The sequence below is a fragment of the Gossypium hirsutum genome, chromosome D13 (genome assembly GCF_007990345.1).
Source record: "Gossypium hirsutum isolate 1008001.06 chromosome D13, Gossypium_hirsutum_v2.1, whole genome shotgun sequence".
Lineage (NCBI taxonomy): Eukaryota > Viridiplantae > Streptophyta > Magnoliopsida > Malvales > Malvaceae > Gossypium > Gossypium hirsutum.
Window position 1 is genome coordinate 60992860 of NC_053449.1, and position 20265 is coordinate 61013124.

Genomic DNA, 20265 nt, shown 5'->3' on the forward strand with positions numbered 1-20265 from the left:
AATTATATGAATTATTAATATATTTAAAATTTATAAGATTGAGTCTTAACTCGATTGTTGTTAATGCAAGAGGATGTGAATTTGAATGCGCTGAAGCGCTTTATCTTCTAATTTAAAATTTGGGGAGGGACTCAATGAAGAATTATCCTAATTATAACGTAAAGTATTTAAAAGTTTTAAAAATTATATTTTATTGTATTTTTTTTATTTCAAGTTTTTTTATAAACTAATTTTTTTCAATAAATAATGCTGAAATTAGTTAAAGCAATAATTTATTATTAATCCAAATAAAATCAAACATATTAAGCTATTTTGTGGCAGCTGCATTTGTTAAGATTTGGGAGGAACTTTTAGAGTTGACAAAAGTTTATATAATCTAAGCTTAATATCTTGTAAATAAATAAAAATCAATTAAGTTTATAAAGAAATTTACCTCATCGAGCTATTAATGGCAAGAAAAAAAATCAATTAAACTCTTCCATTAATAGAAATTGTTAGTTGATCGGTTTAATTATTAATGGTAAATATATATATATACGCGTCTAGAATGAACCTGAACAATCAAATTATTGTCTAGGTTCATTTAAATCTAGACAACCATTTATTCAAATTCATTCTATATGAGTGTAAAACTATAAAAAAAATATTTAAAAATTATAAAGATTATAAAAATATTCAAATATGTAAAAGATAAAAAAATAAAAATATTAATAATTTATAAAAATAAAAATAAAAAAACACATTTAGAATGAACTTGAGTCGTCCTCCAGTGTATTCTTGTAGTGCCATGTGTTGCGCCGGGTGAGGGTATAACAACACTAATCAATAAAAATTATATATTATTTCCAAAAAAAAATATTTATTGTGATTAATTGCTTTTATTTTCTGATTTTCAAATTTGATAGGGATTAAATTGCTCAAAAATTTTGAAAAGGACCAATTTTCTCAATATCAAAATTGAAAGGGAGTGGAGAGATATTTTTACCAATTTATATTTACTTTGTAAACTGTAGCACCAGGCGTTTGTAGTCCAACGGTTAGGATAATTGCCTTCCAAGCAATAGACCCGGGTTCGACTCCCGGCAAACGCAATTGGATTTTTCATTTCAAGCAATTTCTTTTTTTCCTTGTTCTACGATGGAATGAAGGTGATAACTGGTGAGTGTTCATTGGATGAAAACATGAGAGCCATTTGCCTACCAAAACCACATACACAAAAAGAGAAACATTTGTGATATTCAAAAGAGTGTGCTAAAATCTGTAGTAGAACCCTACCCCTACCCCTACACATCAAACCTTTAAACAATTTGTCATTTTTTTAATTCATCAAAGCTTCACCATTTAATTTCTCTAAGAGAGATATGAAAAAAAAAATAGGGAATGTGATAATTTTCAAATTCAAACATGAAATAATAGTTGCTCTTACTCTTCAGTTTTGTTTTTAGATATTTATATTAACATTCAATAAATATTCAAATAAATGATAAATCTATAATAAACTATGTGTCATGATTTTAAAGAAGAGTCATGAATCGCACATTAACAATATATTAGACTTGATCTTAAGATATAAATGTTCAAATCACTTTCAACTTGTAAGTTGCTTTTTGTGGACAAAGTTGTAAAACCGAATAGTTTGAAGAAAAAATATATCTTCCATCATGACGTTATAGCATAATGTTATCTTTAGTATAATTTATTTTCTTTATTTCCCATACTTTTTTCGTAAATTGGCATTGAAAATAAAAATGATATTAAATTTTATTTTTCGAACATTCCCCCATTTAACCTAAAAAAATCCTTCTCAATCCAAAACAAATATTTAAATTATATTACCGTATATAATTTATGAATTTAATTTAAACAATATTTTTAATCTATATATTTTGTAATAGATAAACTATCAAAATAGCTATTTTTATTTACCTTAAATTACATTTTAGTTATTTTTGTTTGAAATGTTACATTTTAATTACTTAAGTTATCATTTTTTTAATGAAATTATCATTCTGCCGTTACAAACAACAGTATAGTTAAAATATGTTTTAAATGCCAACGGTAGAGTGATCATTTTCTTCGTAAAACGATAACATAAGTAACTAAAACATAATATTTTAAATATAAGCGACTAAAATGTAACCTAACTAATAAAAATAAAAATGTTTATTTTGATAGTTTACTCTTTTTTTTTTTTTTTCTAAATTTATCAACAGAGCCTAGTTAACTGACAGCCAAGTCAACTAGGAAGCCAAAGCAACTACCAAAAGCAGATATTTGGCTGAACCACAATCACAAAATTTAATGAATGGCTACTTCGATAAGAAAAGAAAAAAATAAAATCATTATTGAGTGCCTCAATCATTCATTTGCCTTCCTTCCACTCAATCATTCAAGATTTGCTCTAGAAATTCAATTATGGCGGAAACGTTTCTGTTCAATATTGCAGAAAGGGTTCTGGAAAAACTAGTCCATCTCTCTGTACAAAAAATTCGCTTGGCGTTTAATGTCAAAACTGAACTGGAAAGGCTGGAGGACACCATGAGCAACATTAAAGCTGTGCTCTTGGATGCCGAGCGGCAACAGCACCACAACGAGAAGTTGCACCTCTGTATGTGGAAACTCAGAGACATTTTTTATGATGCTGAGGACGTTATTGACGATTTCAAGTGTGAAGCTCTCCGCAAACAGGACGCCATCAATCATCCCAACATCAACTTAAAGGTGCAGTTTTTAGCTTCCTGTTGTACTAGTTTGCCTCCATCATTCTCTTTAAGAATGGGTTATAAAATCAAAGACATCAATCGGAGACTAGACGAACTTGCTACTGAGTGGAACAGCTTTGCTCTAGGACCGCGTAGCGACGATCGACATGTTTTGCGCAGAGAGACTTCCTCTTTTGTGGATTATTCTGATGTTATTGGTAGAGATGAGGATAAAGAGAACATTATTAGTATGTTGATGAAACCAAGTGAGGATGGAAATGTCCCTGTCATTCCCATTGTTGGATTTGGGGGTTTAGGAAAAACCACGCTCGCTCAGTTAGTATACAATGACGACCGAATTACTAGCCTTTTTCCTTTGAAGATATGGATCTGTGTTTCTGAGGAATTTGATCTTTCTAGATTGCTCAAGCTGATTATTAAGTCTGTAAATGATGGAGAAAGATGTGATGATTCAACACTTGACGCCTTGCAAGCTCGTTTGAGAAGCCTTTTGAATGATAAGTTCTTGCTCGTCCTGGATGATGTGTGGAATGAAAATCAAGCAAAATGGGTTGAGTTAAGAAATTTGTTGAGGTCAACCGATGGATTTCTTTCAAGCAAAATCATTGTCACCACTCGGAGTTTGAATGTGGCCTCGATAATGAGCTCGATTCCCCCTTATATATTGAAAGGTCTATCTCTTGAAGATTGTTTAACATTGTTTATAAAATGGGCTTTTAATGATGGTAATGAGAGACATTATCCAAATCTCATTAGAATCGGGGAGGAGATTGTGAAAAAATGCAAAGGGGTTCCCTTGGCAGTAAGAACATTGGGAAGCTTATTATTTCAGAAAACTGATGAATCTGATTGGATCTATATAAGAGAGAATGAAATATGGAGACTTAAGCAAAATGAAAACGATATTTTACCAGTGTTGAAGTTGAGTTACAATCATTTGCCATCTCATTTGCAACGATGTCTTGCTTTTTTGTCCTTGTACAAAAAGGATGAGATCTATTATAGTGACCAAGTCATCCGTCTTTGGATGGCAAATGGATTCTTTGAGCACCCAAAGCAAAATCAAGAGTGGGAGGATGTTGGCAAACGATATTTGAATGAATTGCTTTCAAGGTGCCTCATCCAAAAGGAGAATGATTTTGGCTTGGGTTTTAGCTTCAAAATGCATGATCTGATACATGATCTGGCATTAGAAGTGTCTCAAAGAGAGTGTAAAATGGTGAATCCCGAAACAAAAATGGTTGATGAACATGTTCGACATCTATTATTATGTGATGAGAAGTTGGTTGAAGTTCCCAGTGTTTTGGAGAAATTGGAAAAAGTTCAAACAGTAATTGTCCAAGATGGTTCAAAGAGATCAAAGATTGTTGATAAATCTCTTATAAATCTTTGCGTCTCCAATTTCAAGTATCTACGAGCATTAGAATTAAGAGATTCACCATTGACGGATTTACCGGATTCCATTGGTACCTTGAAGCACTTACGAGACCTTGACTTGGCCCGATCTGAGGGTATATGTGAACTTCCGAGGTCTTTTTATAAGCTTTACTGCTTGCAATCGTTAAATTTAGGAGGTACTGGTTTGAAGCAGTTGCCTGACAGTGTGCAAAGGTTGATTGAGCTTAGACGTCTAGTAATAACCGTTGAAGCTGGGCATTTGAAAGAAATACGAGCAGGATGTTGGACTTCTCTTCAATACTTGGAATTGGATAGGTGTATGAAATTACGATGTTTACCTGAAGGAATGCAATATCTGAAGTCACTTAGGACACTTCACCTGTATATCTGTCCTAGACTTGTCTCATTGCCACGGAGCCTGAAATTCCTAACCAAGTTAGAACACCTTCAAATAGTTTCTTGCATGAGCATGAATTTGAAAATGGAACTAGAAGAGGAAGAAGACAAAGACCTTCAGTTGAGCCTTAAAACTCTCTCACTCGTTAATTTAATTAATTTAACAGGTTTGCCACGATGGCTTCTTCAAGGATCTTCTTCCACTTTGCAGCAATTACGAATTAGGGGGTGTCAAAATTTGTGCGTTCTACCAGCATGGCTACTGAATCTCACTTCTCTTCATGAACTTCAGATTGTGGATTGCATTAATTTGTCAGTTCTACCAGAGGGAATAGACTGCCTCACCAACCTTAGAGAATTGAAAATTGAGAAATGTCGGCAGTTGAGCAAAAGATACAGAGAAAATGGGGGTGAAGATTGGCACAAAATTGCTCACATCCAAAAGGTTGTTATTAAGGATGAAGAATGAGGTATGTGGTAAAATTTTAATTTCTCTATCAAATTTGATTTCATATTAGAGTAGAGACGAGACGTGTAGTTTGTTTAAAAAAGCAGGGTTTTGGTTGGAAATTTTGGATGTTTAAAGTTTGTTAATTACTTAATGTGTTATGTATGAAATGTGAAGATGAAGATGGAAGAATGAAGGAAAGGAAGACTTTTACTTGATTTGCATTTAGACTCTTGCTTAATGGCTTCTTTATGTAATCGCATGGTTTGTTTGTCTTTATGATTTAGAATGTTTTTGTTTTTTTCATTAGTATATTAATAAGTTGGTTATCCAATTATAAAAAGTAATAAAAAGATTATCCAATTAATTGTGTTTGTATTCAAAATTGCTTAATTTTGTGACAGAGGTAGTTGTAAAATTGGTATGATAAGAAAATTAACTTTTAAGAATTATATAATTTGTTGATTTGGTCATGATTATAAAAAATTAACCCTAAACATTTATATTGTCACAATTTGATCCTAATTTTAATAATATTATAAAATATATTTACAAAATTTAAAATTTAAAATTACAAAATAAAAAATTTTATCTTTCTTATTATAATTACATATTAATAATTTCTTTTAAAATTTTAAAAGATACTTCAAACCCCTAAATATTGACATTCAACATTGTTTCTTCTTTACTTAGCTTCATCTTTAGCGTTTTGTTTGGTTGAGTTAAAAAAAGTGGAAAATTAGAAAATTGAAGTGATAAAAAATATAAATTTTCTAATAAAAAAATATCCACGTTGATATTGGTTTTTTTGTGAAGATTGAAAACAATTTTGTTAGTTTATTATGAACAAACTGTTATTATTTTTGAGTTTGTCTTAATCTATAATATATATATATATATTTAGAAAAAAATTAAATCGACGAGAATACTCTTTAATGTTCCTTTAATTACTAAATTGACATTAAATAAATAATGTTTTTTTAAATGATAAAGAGTTTTTATTCATTTAAAAATCTTCTATAAAATAATAGATAAGTATCTCAAAAAAAAAAAAGTAATAAAGCAATAACATTTCAAAGAGAAAATTACAAGTTAGAGTCAAATAACAATGGCACCAGAAAGTGATGAAAGACCATTATAATGAATGATGAGGTAAAATTATAATATTCATTCATCATCATTACACATTTATTTAGTTTATAATACATATTATACTAAATTTATTTTAAACTCGCCCTTTTTCACTTTTCCTTATTATTGTCTCATATGAAAACTTCATTTTATAATTGTATGTTTCTAAATTTTAATTTTATTTTATACTATTTCTCTAATTAATATTATAATTTTATACAAATCTTCAATTTATTATTATTGTTTAAGTAATTTGCCACTCTAAAGCAATTAATTGCATCATGTTGATTGAAGGTGATTAGACTTGTCCATGAATTAGAGTGAAATTTAGAAAATGATTGAAGAAGAGATCAAGTGGAAGATGATGACCAGAATGATGAATTTCGATAATTGGATTTGGATTTGTCTTTTATTAGATATAGATTTGTCTTCGAATTTATCTTTCATTGGATTTGAATTTTATTTTATTGAGCTGTTTAATATGTAAAACATTATCATAATACTATAAAATAAATACAAAATGAATAGTAATTATTAGCTTCAAAATGCTGATCTCCATCAGGAATTATCCCAATTACAACGTCTAAGTATTTAAAAATTATATTTTATTCTACCTTTTCTTTAATCCAAGTTCTTTTATAATCTAATTTTTTTTTCAATAGGTAATGCTGAAATTAGTTAAAGCAATAATTTATTATTAATCCAAATAAAATCAAACATATTAACATAATATTTAGTTTATAAAATTTAGACTTAATATAAAAAGATCTTTCGTAAAACAATAAAAAAAATCAATTAAGTCTATAAAGAAATTTACCTTAAATGACAAGAAAAATAATTAATTAGGAATGAAAATAGTTAATTAATTAGTTTGACCTGACAAAAATTTAAAAAAATAATTTAAATTAATATATATATATTTAGAATTAATTTGGACAAATGGTTTGTAAAACTATGAAAAGATTAAAATAGGCCAATAATTAAAAATTAAAAAAATTAAAAATTTATAAAAGTCAATAAAAATGCACTTTTTTAATAACTTGGGTTGCATTTGGATGTCTCTTAGGTAGAGGTGTTCAAATTTCGATTAAAATCGAGTTAACCGATTGAACTAATCTAATTTGGTTAATCGGTCAGTGAATCGATCTAGTTCGGTCGGAGGTCGGTTAACAATTTTTTGAAATTTTGGTTAACAGTTAATTCGGATCGAAATCGGGTAATTAACCGAATTAACCGAACTTAATAAATAATATTATATATTATATTAGGCTATTACTAATTCAGTTAATTAGGTCAAATGAATATCATCAATTTTTTTATATGTTTTATACTTATTTTAACAAAAACAAAACAAAACATATAAATTTCGATTAATTCGGTTAACTGACTGAATTAACCAAAATATTTTGGTCCAGTTAAATTTTTTTGAAAATTTTTTTATTCGGTTAATTGTTAAAGGATTAAAAAGTTCGGCTAAAACTAATTCGATTCGGTTAATCGTTAGCACACCCCTTCTCTTAGATGCCTTCTTGTGATGTCACGTGTTGCGTAGTAGGGGGTTATAATAACACTAATCAATCAAATATATATAATTGACAGAAAATATTTGATGCGATTAATTGTTCTTAGTTATTCACTTTCAAAATTAATAGGGATTAAATTGCTCAATTTTTCTAGAAGGACCAATTTTCTCAATATCGAAATTGAGAGGGATTGTAGTGATCTTTTTACCAATATATTATGGGGGAGAAAGCCTGTGAACATTTTGATATATAAGTTTACTTGCAAGAGGCAGCATGATGCGTTTGTAGTCCAACGGTTAGGATAATTGCCTTCCAAGCAATAGACCCGGGTTCGACTCCCGGCAAACGCAAATGAATTTTCCATTTCAAGCAATTTCCCTTTTTCCTTGTTCTCCGATGGAATGAAGGTGGCAACTGGTGAGTTAGTGTTTGACACACACACACACACACACAATGAGAACATTTGTGATATTCAAAAGAGTGTGCTAAATTCTGTAGTAGAACCCTCTACACGTCAAACCTTTTAACAATTTCTCCTTTTGTTATTCATCAAAGCTTCACCATTTAATTACTCTAAGGAAAGAGATGAAAAAAAGTAGGGAATGTGAAAAAAGGTTGAATGATTTACGTAATAATTTTTAAATCTAAACATGAAATAATTGTTGCTCTTACTCTTCATTTTTCTTTAGGTGCTTCGATGCTAGAATCAAATAAATATTCAAATATATAGTAAGTCTATAGTAAGCTATGTGTTATGGTCTTAGAGAAGAATCATGAATTACACATTAACTGTGTATTAAAATTAATCTTGAGATATAAGTGTTTAAATCACTTTTAACCTATAGGTTGCTTTTTGTGGACAAAATTGTAAAGTGGAAAGTTGGAAGCTAAAAACATATCTTCCATCATGACACTATATAGTATATAGCATAAGGTTATTTTTAGTATAATTTGTTTCTCCATTTCCCATATTTTTCCCATAAGATAAATGCCATATATGAAATGAAACAACGAAAAATACCACAATTTTATTAAATAGGGCTAACCATGTTTTTAGATTAAAGTACTTTCAAAGTTTAAGGGATACTAAAGATTTCATAAACCCCGATACTTTTCTTTAATGTGGCTTAAACAAAAGTACGTTTATCTGCTATTTTTTCTATCTTGAGTGTCTTCATAATCATCGTTATCATTCAGTTTACTTAATGTTATTGAATCGCGAGATGACGGTCTGATAACTAATAAAAACTCCTTTTGGGCAGCAAGAAGTTGGCATATTTATATTAGACATGTACGGAAATTAACTCTTGAGTGAAAACTTCATTAGTCTTAACTTGAATAAGATGTTCAAATGCATATCATATTTCAATTAACGAAATCACTATCTTAAAAAATTACAATAATTCCTGCATTAAAATTTTTATATACGATTTATAAATGGAATAAATTATTTATTTTTATAAATGTTATATTTAATTATTTCTATTGCTACATATTGATTATTTAAGATATATATATTACCATTTCATTCTTATGCTACCCTCTTAATTTAAAGGGTCAAGTTCTACCACTAATCTCTAAACTATGCATTAGTTATAGACGTAGCCCATGTATTTTAATTTAATAAATTCTTGATCTCTTTATTTCTTTTTTAAAATTATGGTCTCGACTTAAATTATTAAATTCATTAAGTTAAATTGTATTAGAGTTGTGACTCAAATTCTTATTAAAATAAAATACAAGTGGCAAGATAGGGGATCTACGAGGGCTAAACAAGTAGAATCCGTATAGACGTTTTATTTCCTCTGTTTGATATTAATTTGAATAAAGTGTTTCAACTTTACTGCATTACTTCTATTAGAGATTGATTAGAATAAGGTTTTCTAAACCTATAAATAGACGCAGTCTATACTTCTTTTGCATCATTTGGATTGAAGATAGTGTATTGTTCTTCTCCTCTACCCATAGTTTTTTTTCGAAATGGTTTCTACGTAAAATCTGTGTGTTCTATTTTTCTCTCTTTTTATTGTCATTATCAACGTTCTATTTTCACAAATTCTATTATTTCTAAAATTTTATGTGATAAATATATTATCAGGTGTACAATTATGCCTGCTTGTTATTTTCATGTAATACTTGCAAAAATGCACCATTATTTTAATTTTTTGGATTTAACAACTATCGCTTGAGCTATATTTAAATTTTCAAAATTCAAAAAGTATAGGGACTAAATATGATCGAATTAGAGAAAAGAAACTAGTCTACAACTTATGCATGGTACGAGACTAATAATAGTTTTGAAGTTGAGTTACAATCATCTGCCCCATCTCATTCGCAACGATATCTTTCCATTTTGTTCTTGTAAAAGAAAAAGAGGATGAAATATGACCCTCTAGAGACCCTACTAAATACAACTAAAATTTCCATTTATTTTGAAGTTGATCCTATATATAGTCATGAGATTTGAACCTGCATTTCAAAACCTTCATTCCGATATTTGTTGCTTTTCTGGTTTAGGAGATAGATTTCGTTGTCTCATAAAGTTGTGTTGGCACTAAGTCAAAAAAAAAAGTTTGTTGATTCAGTGTTGATAAGCATATAGTTGGAAATGCTGAGTTGATCGTTTATCGTATTTGGTCTATCGAAGAACACATTAGCATGTCCAATTAAGTAGTTGGTGGGATTCCGTTAAGGGAGATAGCAATCAAATTTGAAGCGTTGAAGCTGTTGGTTCAAGTTAGGTCCTTCTAGTTCGCAAGGTTAACAGAGTTAAATCGAGGACTTGTGTTTCGTGGTTGTTCATTCTATAAGGGTTAGTTGTTGGATGTTCTACCAATTAATTTACACATGGAAGGATTGATGGTCTAAGACATCCTCCATCATTATAATTGACTTATCGGTCAAAGGAGAAGACTTGCTACTAAAAATTGGAACAAAAACTAAACCTAAAGCTAAATTTCATCATGTTCGTTTATTTAATTAAATTTTGTTGTGCTTATTTTTACTATTATTTCGATTTCAATTACTATTATTATTTTTACTTTTATCATACTTATATTTCTCCTTTTATTTTTGTATAAATCGTCACATGTTATGGGCTTGCCCAGACACGCAACCTGATCAAATCGAACAACAATTTTAGATATTTCAATCTTTGTAGGGTTAGTCCTACTCCTAATACTATTATCTATATTCAATTTAGGTGTAGAGATTTACTTTTGATAGATTTAACAACCATCAAAAGCATATAATCTTCCAAGGTTGTGCATAGGGATTGATCAGGGAAAAGGAAAAGAGAGGTGACTAATTGAAAAAAGGAAAAAGAGAATTCACCTAATACTTGCCTACGTTAAAATCCCAGTATCCAATATAAAAAGATAAAAGCAGCATATATGAATTCACATATTAAATAATTTAGAATTAATTTCTTTCCACCAAGAGATGCTTCATTGCCTTTCCCCTTTCATTGCTCTTAAAGTTCAATTATATTCCCCAATTTTCGGCTTTTAACCAACCCATTAATTGGGGCATGGGATGCAATTCACAATGGCATGCACTACTTTTTAAGGTTCACACCTCCATCCTTACCATATCTTTTCTCGGAAAGTAACACAATGGTCATCCAATTAATTGTGTTTATGTTTTTTTTATTTAATTCCATTCGTTGATGTTAATTCCAGTCATATTCGCTTATTTCTTTTCAATGGGACTCGAACATTCATTTTTACTCTTTTTCGCATAAACTGTTTGACACCCCTTGAGATCAAAGTAGTGTCATACTCAATGAACTATCTAATAAAGTTCTCATATTGATGCGCCATTCATTTGACATAAATTTCATTGGCAAGTTTGAATTTGAACCCAAAACTCCGAAAAGAATAGAAGAACTTGTAATGGATCTTCTCCTGATTCCAGTTTGTGGAAGATGATTAGATATCTATTAAGAAAACCACGACATACCATCGAGTACCCACTTCAAATCTGTATCATAGTAAAACTGGAAGAGACTTCTCTTTTCCCTAATATCTGTAACGAAGACTCCTCCCAACGGATGCCATAAATCCACCAATGTGTTTCTCATCGATGGAAAGTGAACTACACCCAACCAGGTAGAGACTATAGTCTTCCTTAATCACTTCTATGTTTCCTTGGGCTTGCAAAGGCTCCTCTTCTTCCTCAACGATATTAAGATTCACTAATTCCTCCAATTTTCCACCCTAAAAATGTTCCTTTAAAATTCGTAAAAAAACGAATAAAATGGGTAAAATTGCAATAACATAATATAGAAAAATTTAAATATTTTATTTTTTAATATTATTAAAGAATTATGTTTTAAAATATTGAAAATATTAAAAATAAGTAGCAAAAATTATTGTGTCATTTACCCTTTTGTTTTTCTTTATTTTATTTTCTTTACTTTAATACGAGTAACTAAATTTTCCACTTAGCTTTAAGTTGATAAACAATCCTATAGATAGCCGTGAGATTTGAACCCGCATTTCAAAATTTTTGCTCTAGTATTTGTTATTTTTCCAGTTTAGGAGATAGACTCCATCTCACTATGGGTGGGTTTGGATGGGCGGTGCGTTTACCTGCAGTTAGTGTAAAAATAGCGATGGCGGTGAGATTAAATATTGTAGCGATACTGTAGCGTGAGACAAAAAGTAAGCTAAACGCACCGCACCGCACCGCAACCAATCGCCCATCCAAACCCACCCTATATTGGCTTTTTTATAAAAAAAACCCCAAAAAATTAATTAATTACATAAATGACCTATTTTTTTAATTAAACACGTAAATGACCTAAAATCTACAGTAAAAGTTGGTGGAGCCAAAGAATTTGGCGCCACCAACATGCCATGTCAGCAACCAGGATAAAAAAATTAATTTTTTGGTGGAGCCATGTAGAATGGTGCTACCTGCATAAATACCAGAGAAATACTGCAATTTTTGAAAAATAGGGGGACTTTAAAAACAATTTTCCATTTTCTGGTGGAGCCAATCAGATTTGACACCCTATTACTGTCTTCTTTCTTATTTATTTATTTCTTTAAGTTTTGTCCTATACTACTTTGTTCTATTATTTCTTTTTTTTTAAGTTTTTTATTTTTTCTTATTTATTTATTCTATTTATTAATTATTTATTTTAAAAAACTTGAAATGTATATTTGAAATTTTTTATAATATATTTTTTAAAATTTTAAATATTATTTTTGAAATTATTCTTTAAAATTTTAAATATTATTTTTTAAATATTAAATATATTTTTTAATAATATAAAAAAATTAAATATTTTAAAGATATGACGTTTCAAATTTATTATTAGTTTTATAATATTTTAAATGTATATTTTAAATTTTAAATATTTTTAAAGGTAATATCTTTAATAAATTTGAAAGCTCATAATTTAAAACTAATATATTTTAAAAAAAATTTAAAAATTATAAAAAAATTTTAAAAACATATTTAAAATTTAAAATATACATTTAAAATATTATAAAAGTAATAATAAATTTGAAAGGTCATATCTTTAAAATATTTAAATGTTTTACATTATTAAAAAAATATTTAATATTTAAAAAATAATATTTAAATTTTAAAAAAATAATTTCAAAAATAATATTTAAAAATTTAAAAAAATATATGTTATAAAACATTTCAAATATACATTTCAAGTTTTTTCAAAATCAAATATAAAAAATAAATAAATAAGGAAAAATAAAAAAAAACTTAAAAAAAAAAAGAAATAATAGAACAAAGTAATATAGGACAAAACTTTAAAAAAAATAAGAAAGAAGACAGTAATAGTGTGTCAGGCATCAAAATCTGGTCAATTAAATTCGCTCCACCCGAAAATGGAAAATTGTTTTTAAAGTCCCCATCTTTTAGAAATTGAAGTATTTCTCTGGTATTTATACAGGTGGCGTCATTCTACATGGCTCCACCAAAAAAATATTTTTTTTATCCTGGTTGCTGACATGGCATGTTGGTGGCGCCAAACTCTTTGGCTCCACCAACTTTTACTGTAGATTTTAGGTCATTTATGTAATTAATTAAATTTTTTGAGTTATTTTTATAAAAAAAATCCACTGTATTGACACTAAGTCAAAAAGAGTTTATTGATTCAATGTTGATAGGCATATTGTTGGAAGTACCGAGTTAATTGTCTATCGTATTAGATCTACGGAAGAACACATGGGCATGTCCTTTAAGTAGTTGGTTGGATTCAGTCAAGGGAAATAGCAATCAAATTTGAAGTGGTTGAGGTTGTTGGTTAAAGTTGTGCCCTTCTAGTTCTCAAGGCTATGGAGTTAAATATGCGTGTTTCGTGATTGTTCCTTTAGTAAGAGTTAGTTGTTAGATGTCCTTATAATTAATTTATACATGAAAGGATTGGTGGTCGAAGGCACCCTCAACCACTATAACTATCTTATCAATCAAAGAAGAAGACTTGCTATTAAGAATTGGTTTGAAAACAGAGCAAAAAATCAATCTTGAAGCTAGAATTTTATCATATTGATTTATTTAATTAAAATTTATTTTGCTTATTTTTACTATTATTTCTATTTCAATTTCAATTACTATTATTATTTTTACTTTTATCATATTTAAATTATACTTCTTTATTTTTGTATAGACGATCACATGTTGTGGGCTTATTTAGACATGTAGCCTAGTCTATTTGAACAATAATTTTTAGATAACTTCTTATATTGCTATTTATATACAATATATACAATTTAAGTATAAGAATTTATTTTTGGTAGATTCGAATCGATAAAAACATATAATATTAGAGCCTAAATTCTAAATAGATGTTAAAAATTATATATAGTTTTGGTACATATTAAGAAACAAAAAAAGCAAAATTGGCATGCAATGGGTTCTACTTATTTCGTTACTATAGGGTATTTGGAAGTGGAGAAATTGGAAAATCTTTGAAGGGCATAGGGATTGACAATGAAGCTGAATAAGAGTGGATATTGTTAAAACTATTATCACTTCACAGTTTTAATGTTTTACTACACCTATCTTACTACACTATAAATGTATAATTTTAAAAATAATTATTGCTATTTATTTTAAATATTTTAAATATTTTTAAAGTCAAGTAAATATTTTTAAACATAATTCTTTAAATTTAAAAAAGTAATTACTATAATCATTTCATGCTCCCGCAATTAATGCAGTTGATTAAGGGAAATTAACATTTTAATTAACAAAACCAAACTAACCATTAGTTTGAAAACAAAATAAAGCAACAATGGTTCTACTTAAACCAAACTATCAAGAATTAAATTTTGTTTTGCTTATTTTTACTATTATTTTGATTCCAATTACTATTATTATTTTTACTTTTATCATATTTAAATTCTACTTTTTTTTATTTTTGTATAGACCGTCACATGTTGTAGGCATATTTAGGCATGCAGCTTGGTCCAATCGAACAATAATTTTAGAGAAATGAACGCTTTGATTAACAAAACCAAACTAACCATTAGTTTGGAAACAAAATAAAGCAACTAACAATGGTGCTACAAAAATTAAAAATTTGAAAATGTAAAAGAGAGGTCACTAATTGAAAAAAGAAAAAAGAGGATGCTTCATTGCTTTTGTTTTTTCGTAGCTCTTAAAGTTCAAATATGGTGGAAAGGTTTGTGTTTAGTATTGCAGAATCCTTTTTGTTTGATGCTGTGGCTGAGGCTCCACCAACACCCTTTAAACCCATCTTCTTCTTCTTATATTCTCCAATGTTTGGCTTTTCACCAACCCAGTAAATGGGGCATGACATGCAATTCAGTATGCCATGCACTTTGTTACATTATAATATCTTCTCATACTCAGGTTTCTCAATTATAAATATCTATCAACAATGGAGATTAAAAAAAAATCAAAATAAAATTTTACTTTTATTAATTTATAATTTTCTATTTTAAAATAATTAGGTCCTACCAGCGCCTTAGTTTCTAGACGAAGTGACTCCACCAATAGCCTTTAAAGTCAACTTATTATTATTATAGTCCAAACATTAAGGGTGAGTTTAGATGGGCGGTGCGTTTAGCTGCGGTTAGTGTAAAAACAGCGGTGGCGGTGAGATTAGATACTGTAGCGATACTGTAGCGTGAGATAAAAAGTAAGTTAAACGCACCGCACCACAGTCAATCGCCCATCCAAACGAAGCCTAAATGTCCACGGTGAGGTTCACACCTCCATCTTCTCTACTCGTTTTTTTTTTGGGTGAAAAATATCTTCTCGTACTTTGTTTTGTAAACTACACTACTTCTCTCAATTAAGATTTATAGTATTCAAAAAATGGAGATTATTAAAATTGGTAAGTTTAAAGTGTCTCAAAAATAATAGAGAATTAAAGTAATGGCTTTTCGAAGAGAAATTTATAAGTCATAATTAAATAACAATGGCACCGGAAAGTGATGAAAAACTATTTTAATCAATGATGAGGTAAATTTATAATATTCATTCATCATCGTACATTTATTCAGTTTATAATACACATTGTTATTTGGTTTTAAATTAGAAAAGAAAATAAAATGTAAAATTTTAAAATGATTTTTTTTAAAATTGAAACATTAATTTTTTTAAAAAATAATAATAATTAATTCGATAATTTTAAGACATTAAAATCATAATTAATTTTATTTATGATTAATGTGCACATACAAATTAAATAAAACTCTAATCTCAATTCTCAAAATAATTTTTTATTAATTTTTGATAAGATATTTACATCAAATTTTCAAAATAAAATTCTTTTACATTTACTCATATGAAAATAAAAGAAATGGGTTGCTAATTAATCACAAATGCAAATAATTTAAGATAATTCCATTCTTGAATGCATTCCAAACCTAACTTTCATTTATTATTTGCTCAAAGAAAATATCATTCTTGAAGGCTTCACTGCCATTCTTCTTTCTTTGCTCTTCAAGTTCAATTATGGGGGAAATGTTTCTGCTCGGTATTGCAAAAAGTGTTGTGGAGAAAATAGTCGATCTTTCTGTGGACGAAGTTCGCTTGGTGTACAATGTCAAAACCGATCTGAAAAAGCTGGAGGACACCATGATCAGCATTAAAGATAAGCTCTTGGATGCTGAGCGCCAACAGCACCACAACGAGAACTTGCGCCACTGTATGTGGAAGCTCAGAGACATCTTTTACGATGCTGAGGACGTTATTGACGATTTCAAGTGTGAAGCTCTCCGCAAACAGGACGCCATCAATCATCGCAATACCAACAGCTCAAAGGTGCGGTTTTTAGCTTCCTGTTGTACTTGTTTGCCTCTTTCATTCTGTTTAAAAATGAGTCATAAAATCAAAGACATCAATGGGAGACTAGGCGAACTTGCCACTGAGTGGAACAGCTTTGATCTAAGACAGTGTAGCGACAACCGACATGTTTTTCGCAGAGAGACTATATCTTTTGTGGATTCTTCTGATGTTATTGGTAGAGATAAGGATAAAGAGAACATAATTAGTATGCTGATGAAACCAAGTGAGGATCGAAATGTCCCTGTCATTCCCATTGTTGGAATTGGGGGTTTAGGAAAAACCACGCTGGCTCAATTAGTATACAATGACGATCGAGTTACTAGCCTTTTTCCTTTGAAGATATGGATCTGTGTTTCTGAGGAATTTGATCTTTCTAGATTGCTCAACCTGCTTATTCAGTCTGTAAATAAAGGAGTAAAATGTGATGATTTAACACTTGATGCCTTGCAAGCTCGTTTGAGAAGCCTTTTGAATGATAAGAAGTTCTTGCTCGTCCTGGATGATATGTGGAATGAAAATCAAGCAAAATGGGTTGAGTTAAGAAATCTGTTGAGATCAATAGATGGCTCGTCTCAAAGCAAAATTATCATGACCACTCGGAGTTTGAAGGTTTCTTCGATAATGAGTTCAATTTGCGCTTATAAATTGAAAGGTCTTTCTTTTGAAGATTGTTTGGCTTTATTTATAAAATGGGCTTTTAATGATGGTGATGAGAAACGATATCCAAATCTAATTAGAATCGGAGAGGAGATTGTGGATAAATGCAAAGGGGTTCCTTTGGCAGTAAGAACATTGGGAAGCCTACTGTTTCAAAAAACTGATGAATCTGATTGGAACTATATAAAAGAGAGTGAAATATGGAGACTTAAGCAAATGGAGAATGATATTTTACCAGTGTTGAAACTAAGTTACAATCATTTGCCATCTCATTTGCAACGATGTCTTGGTCTTTTGTCATTGTACAAAAAGGATGAGATCTATTATAGTAACAAAGTTATCCGTCTTTGGATGGCAAATGGACTTCTTGAGACTCCAAAGCAAAATCAAGAGTGGGAGGATGTTGGCAAACAATATTTGAATGAATTACTGTCAAGGTGCCTCATCCAAAAGGAGAAGGATTTTTGCTTGTATTTTACCTTCAAAATGCATGATCTGGTACATGATCTTGCATTAGATGTGTCTCAAAAAGAGTGTAAAACAGTGAATTCTAAAACAGAAACGGTTGATGAAAATGTTCGACATTTATTATTATGTGATGAGAAGTTGGTTGAAGTTCCACGTGTTTTGAAGGAAATGAAAAAGGTTCAAACAGTAATCATTCAAGATGGTTCAGTGAAATCAAAGGTTATTCTTGAATCAGTTATAAATCTGTGTGTCTCCAATTTCAAGTATCTACGAGCACTAGAATTAAGGGATTCACCATTGATGGTTTTACCGAATTCCATTGGTACCTTGAAGCACTTACGAGACCTTGACTTGTCCCGATGTCTGGGTATAAGTGAACTTCCGAGGTCTTTTTATAAGCTTCGCAGCTTGCAATCATTAAATTTGGCAGGTACTCGTTTGAAGCAGTTGCCTGACGGCGTCCAAAGGTTGATTGAGCTTAGACATCTAGAAATAACCATTAAAGCTACGCATTTGAAAGAAATACGAGCAGGATGTTGGACTTCTCTTCAATACTTGGAATTGGATTGGTGTAATGAATTGGAATGTTTACCTGAAGGAATGCAGTATCTGAAGTCACTTCGGACACTTGTCCTGAATAACTGTGATAGTCTTGTCTCATTGCCACGGAGCCTGAAATTCCTAACCAAGTTAGAACACCTTGAAATTGTTGGTTGCTTTCAAATCAATTTGAAAATGGAACTAGAAGAGGAAAAAGACAAAGACCTTCAGTTGAGCCTTAAAACTTTCTCACTCTTCGGTTTACATGCCTTAACAGATTTGCCACGATTGCTTCTTCAAGGATCTTCTTCCACTTTGCAGCAATTACAAATTAGGGGGTGTCCAAACTTGTCCGTTCTACCAGCATGGCTACCGAATCTCACTTCTCTTCAGAAACTTGAGATTATTAAATGCGAAAACTTGTCAGCTCTACCGGAGGGAGTAGACCGCCTCACCAACCTTAGTGAATTGGCAATTGACGGATGTCCGGAGTTGAGCAAAAGATACAGACAAAATGGGGGTGAAGATTGGCACAAAATTGCTCACATCCAAAAGGTTGTTATTAAGGATGAAGATTGAGGTATGTGATAAAATTTTAATTTCTCTATCAGATTCGATTCCATATTATCTTTCCCTTTTAGAGTAGAGTAGAGACATGCCTGTCGTTTACTTTCTTTAAAAAAGCATGGTTTTGGTTAGAAATTTTGTATGTTTAAAGTCTGTTAAGTACTCATTGTGTTTGGAAACATTGCATGTATGAAATGTGAAGATGGAGATGGATGAATCAAGCAGAGGTTGAGGCAGGACAAGGAAGACTTTTGCTTTATTTGCATTTGGGTTTCAGTTGTAATTCTAATAAGTGAGCTTTTGCTTTGGATATTTCAGACTCTTGCTTAATGGCTTCATGCCATGGATTGTAATGTTTGTTTGACATGTATCAACTTTTAGCTTTATGCATATTTATGTTTCTCATGGTTTATTTGTGTTTATGATTTCGTATACTTTCTTCTTATTTTTGTTCATTAGTATCAATCGTGGAACTAGTATATTAATCTTGGGGGAAATTAAAACATATGAAAATTTAGAAAAATATATATATACATATTTATATCGGACACATACTTAAAATTGATATTTAAATTCGAGTTTAAATAACATAAAAAAAATACATTCCTTCTAACTTGTATAAGATCTTCAATTGCAAAGTCATATGTAAGTAGAGAAAAATTGTCTCCGAACATATAATTTAATACTCAATGCACACTCAATTAAATTTGAAATTTTTAGTCCTGCAAGATTTTCCTTTTTGGTGAATTAGCAAGTTGAAACACATGTTTATAACTTTGTATTGTTCATAATCAAGCTAGTAAAATGTAAGCGAATATTAGTTTATTGATGATTTAATGTTTTAACTAATATTAAATTACATTATGTTGTCGGATTATAATACAAGAAAGATAATTTTTATTAATAGATAATCAAAATAGTCCGCATTCTAATTAAAATTGAGTAAATTCATTGAAAGACTATTATGTCATCTATCAAGTTCAATAGGAGAAATGTTTTATCATGTGTATCGAAGTGGATAACTCCCAGAAAATATTGACATAGATGTCATTGTCTGGACTGACAATAATCAGACATGACCCAAGTTGAACTTATCATAAATCCTTTTATGGATTTATTCACTTAT

The 20265-nt window shown here is 29.8% G+C and overlaps 2 protein-coding genes and 2 non-coding genes across 4 annotated transcripts; all 4 read left to right on the top strand.

Moving 5' to 3' along the window:
* The first annotated feature begins 1019 nt into the window (after window positions 1-1019).
* TRNAG-UCC (transfer RNA glycine (anticodon UCC)) lies at window positions 1020-1091 on the top strand. The gene has a single exon. It is a non-coding gene; the product is annotated as a tRNA-Gly (tRNA).
* Window positions 1092-2308: 1217 nt separating this feature from the next.
* Window positions 2309-5183, top strand: LOC107932010 (putative disease resistance protein RGA1). The gene has a single exon (XM_016863956.2). The coding sequence runs from the start codon at window positions 2416-2418 to the stop codon at window positions 4984-4986; it is 2571 nt and encodes an 856-aa protein (XP_016719445.1). The 5' UTR covers window positions 2309-2415; the 3' UTR covers window positions 4987-5183.
* A 2714-nt stretch (window positions 5184-7897) lies between these two features.
* Window positions 7898-7969, top strand: TRNAG-UCC (transfer RNA glycine (anticodon UCC)). The gene has a single exon. It is a non-coding gene; the product is annotated as a tRNA-Gly (tRNA).
* An 8523-nt stretch (window positions 7970-16492) lies between these two features.
* Window positions 16493-19529, top strand: LOC107932013 (disease resistance protein RGA2). The gene is made up of 2 exons (XM_016863959.2): window positions 16493-19152; window positions 19342-19529. Exon 1 carries the CDS (start codon window positions 16575-16577, stop codon window positions 19149-19151), a length of 2577 nt encoding a protein of 858 aa, XP_016719448.2. The 5' UTR covers window positions 16493-16574; the 3' UTR covers window position 19152; window positions 19342-19529.
* Window positions 19530-20265: the final 736 nt, after the last annotated feature.

What these genes read in the sequence shown, in the direction of transcription:
- LOC107932010 (XM_016863956.2), top strand. Translation starts at nt 2,416, where the DNA reads ATGGCGGAAACGTTTCTGTTCAATATTGCAGAAAGGGTTCTGGAAAAA.
- LOC107932013 (XM_016863959.2), top strand. Translation starts at nt 16,575, where the DNA reads ATGGGGGAAATGTTTCTGCTCGGTATTGCAAAAAGTGTTGTGGAGAAA.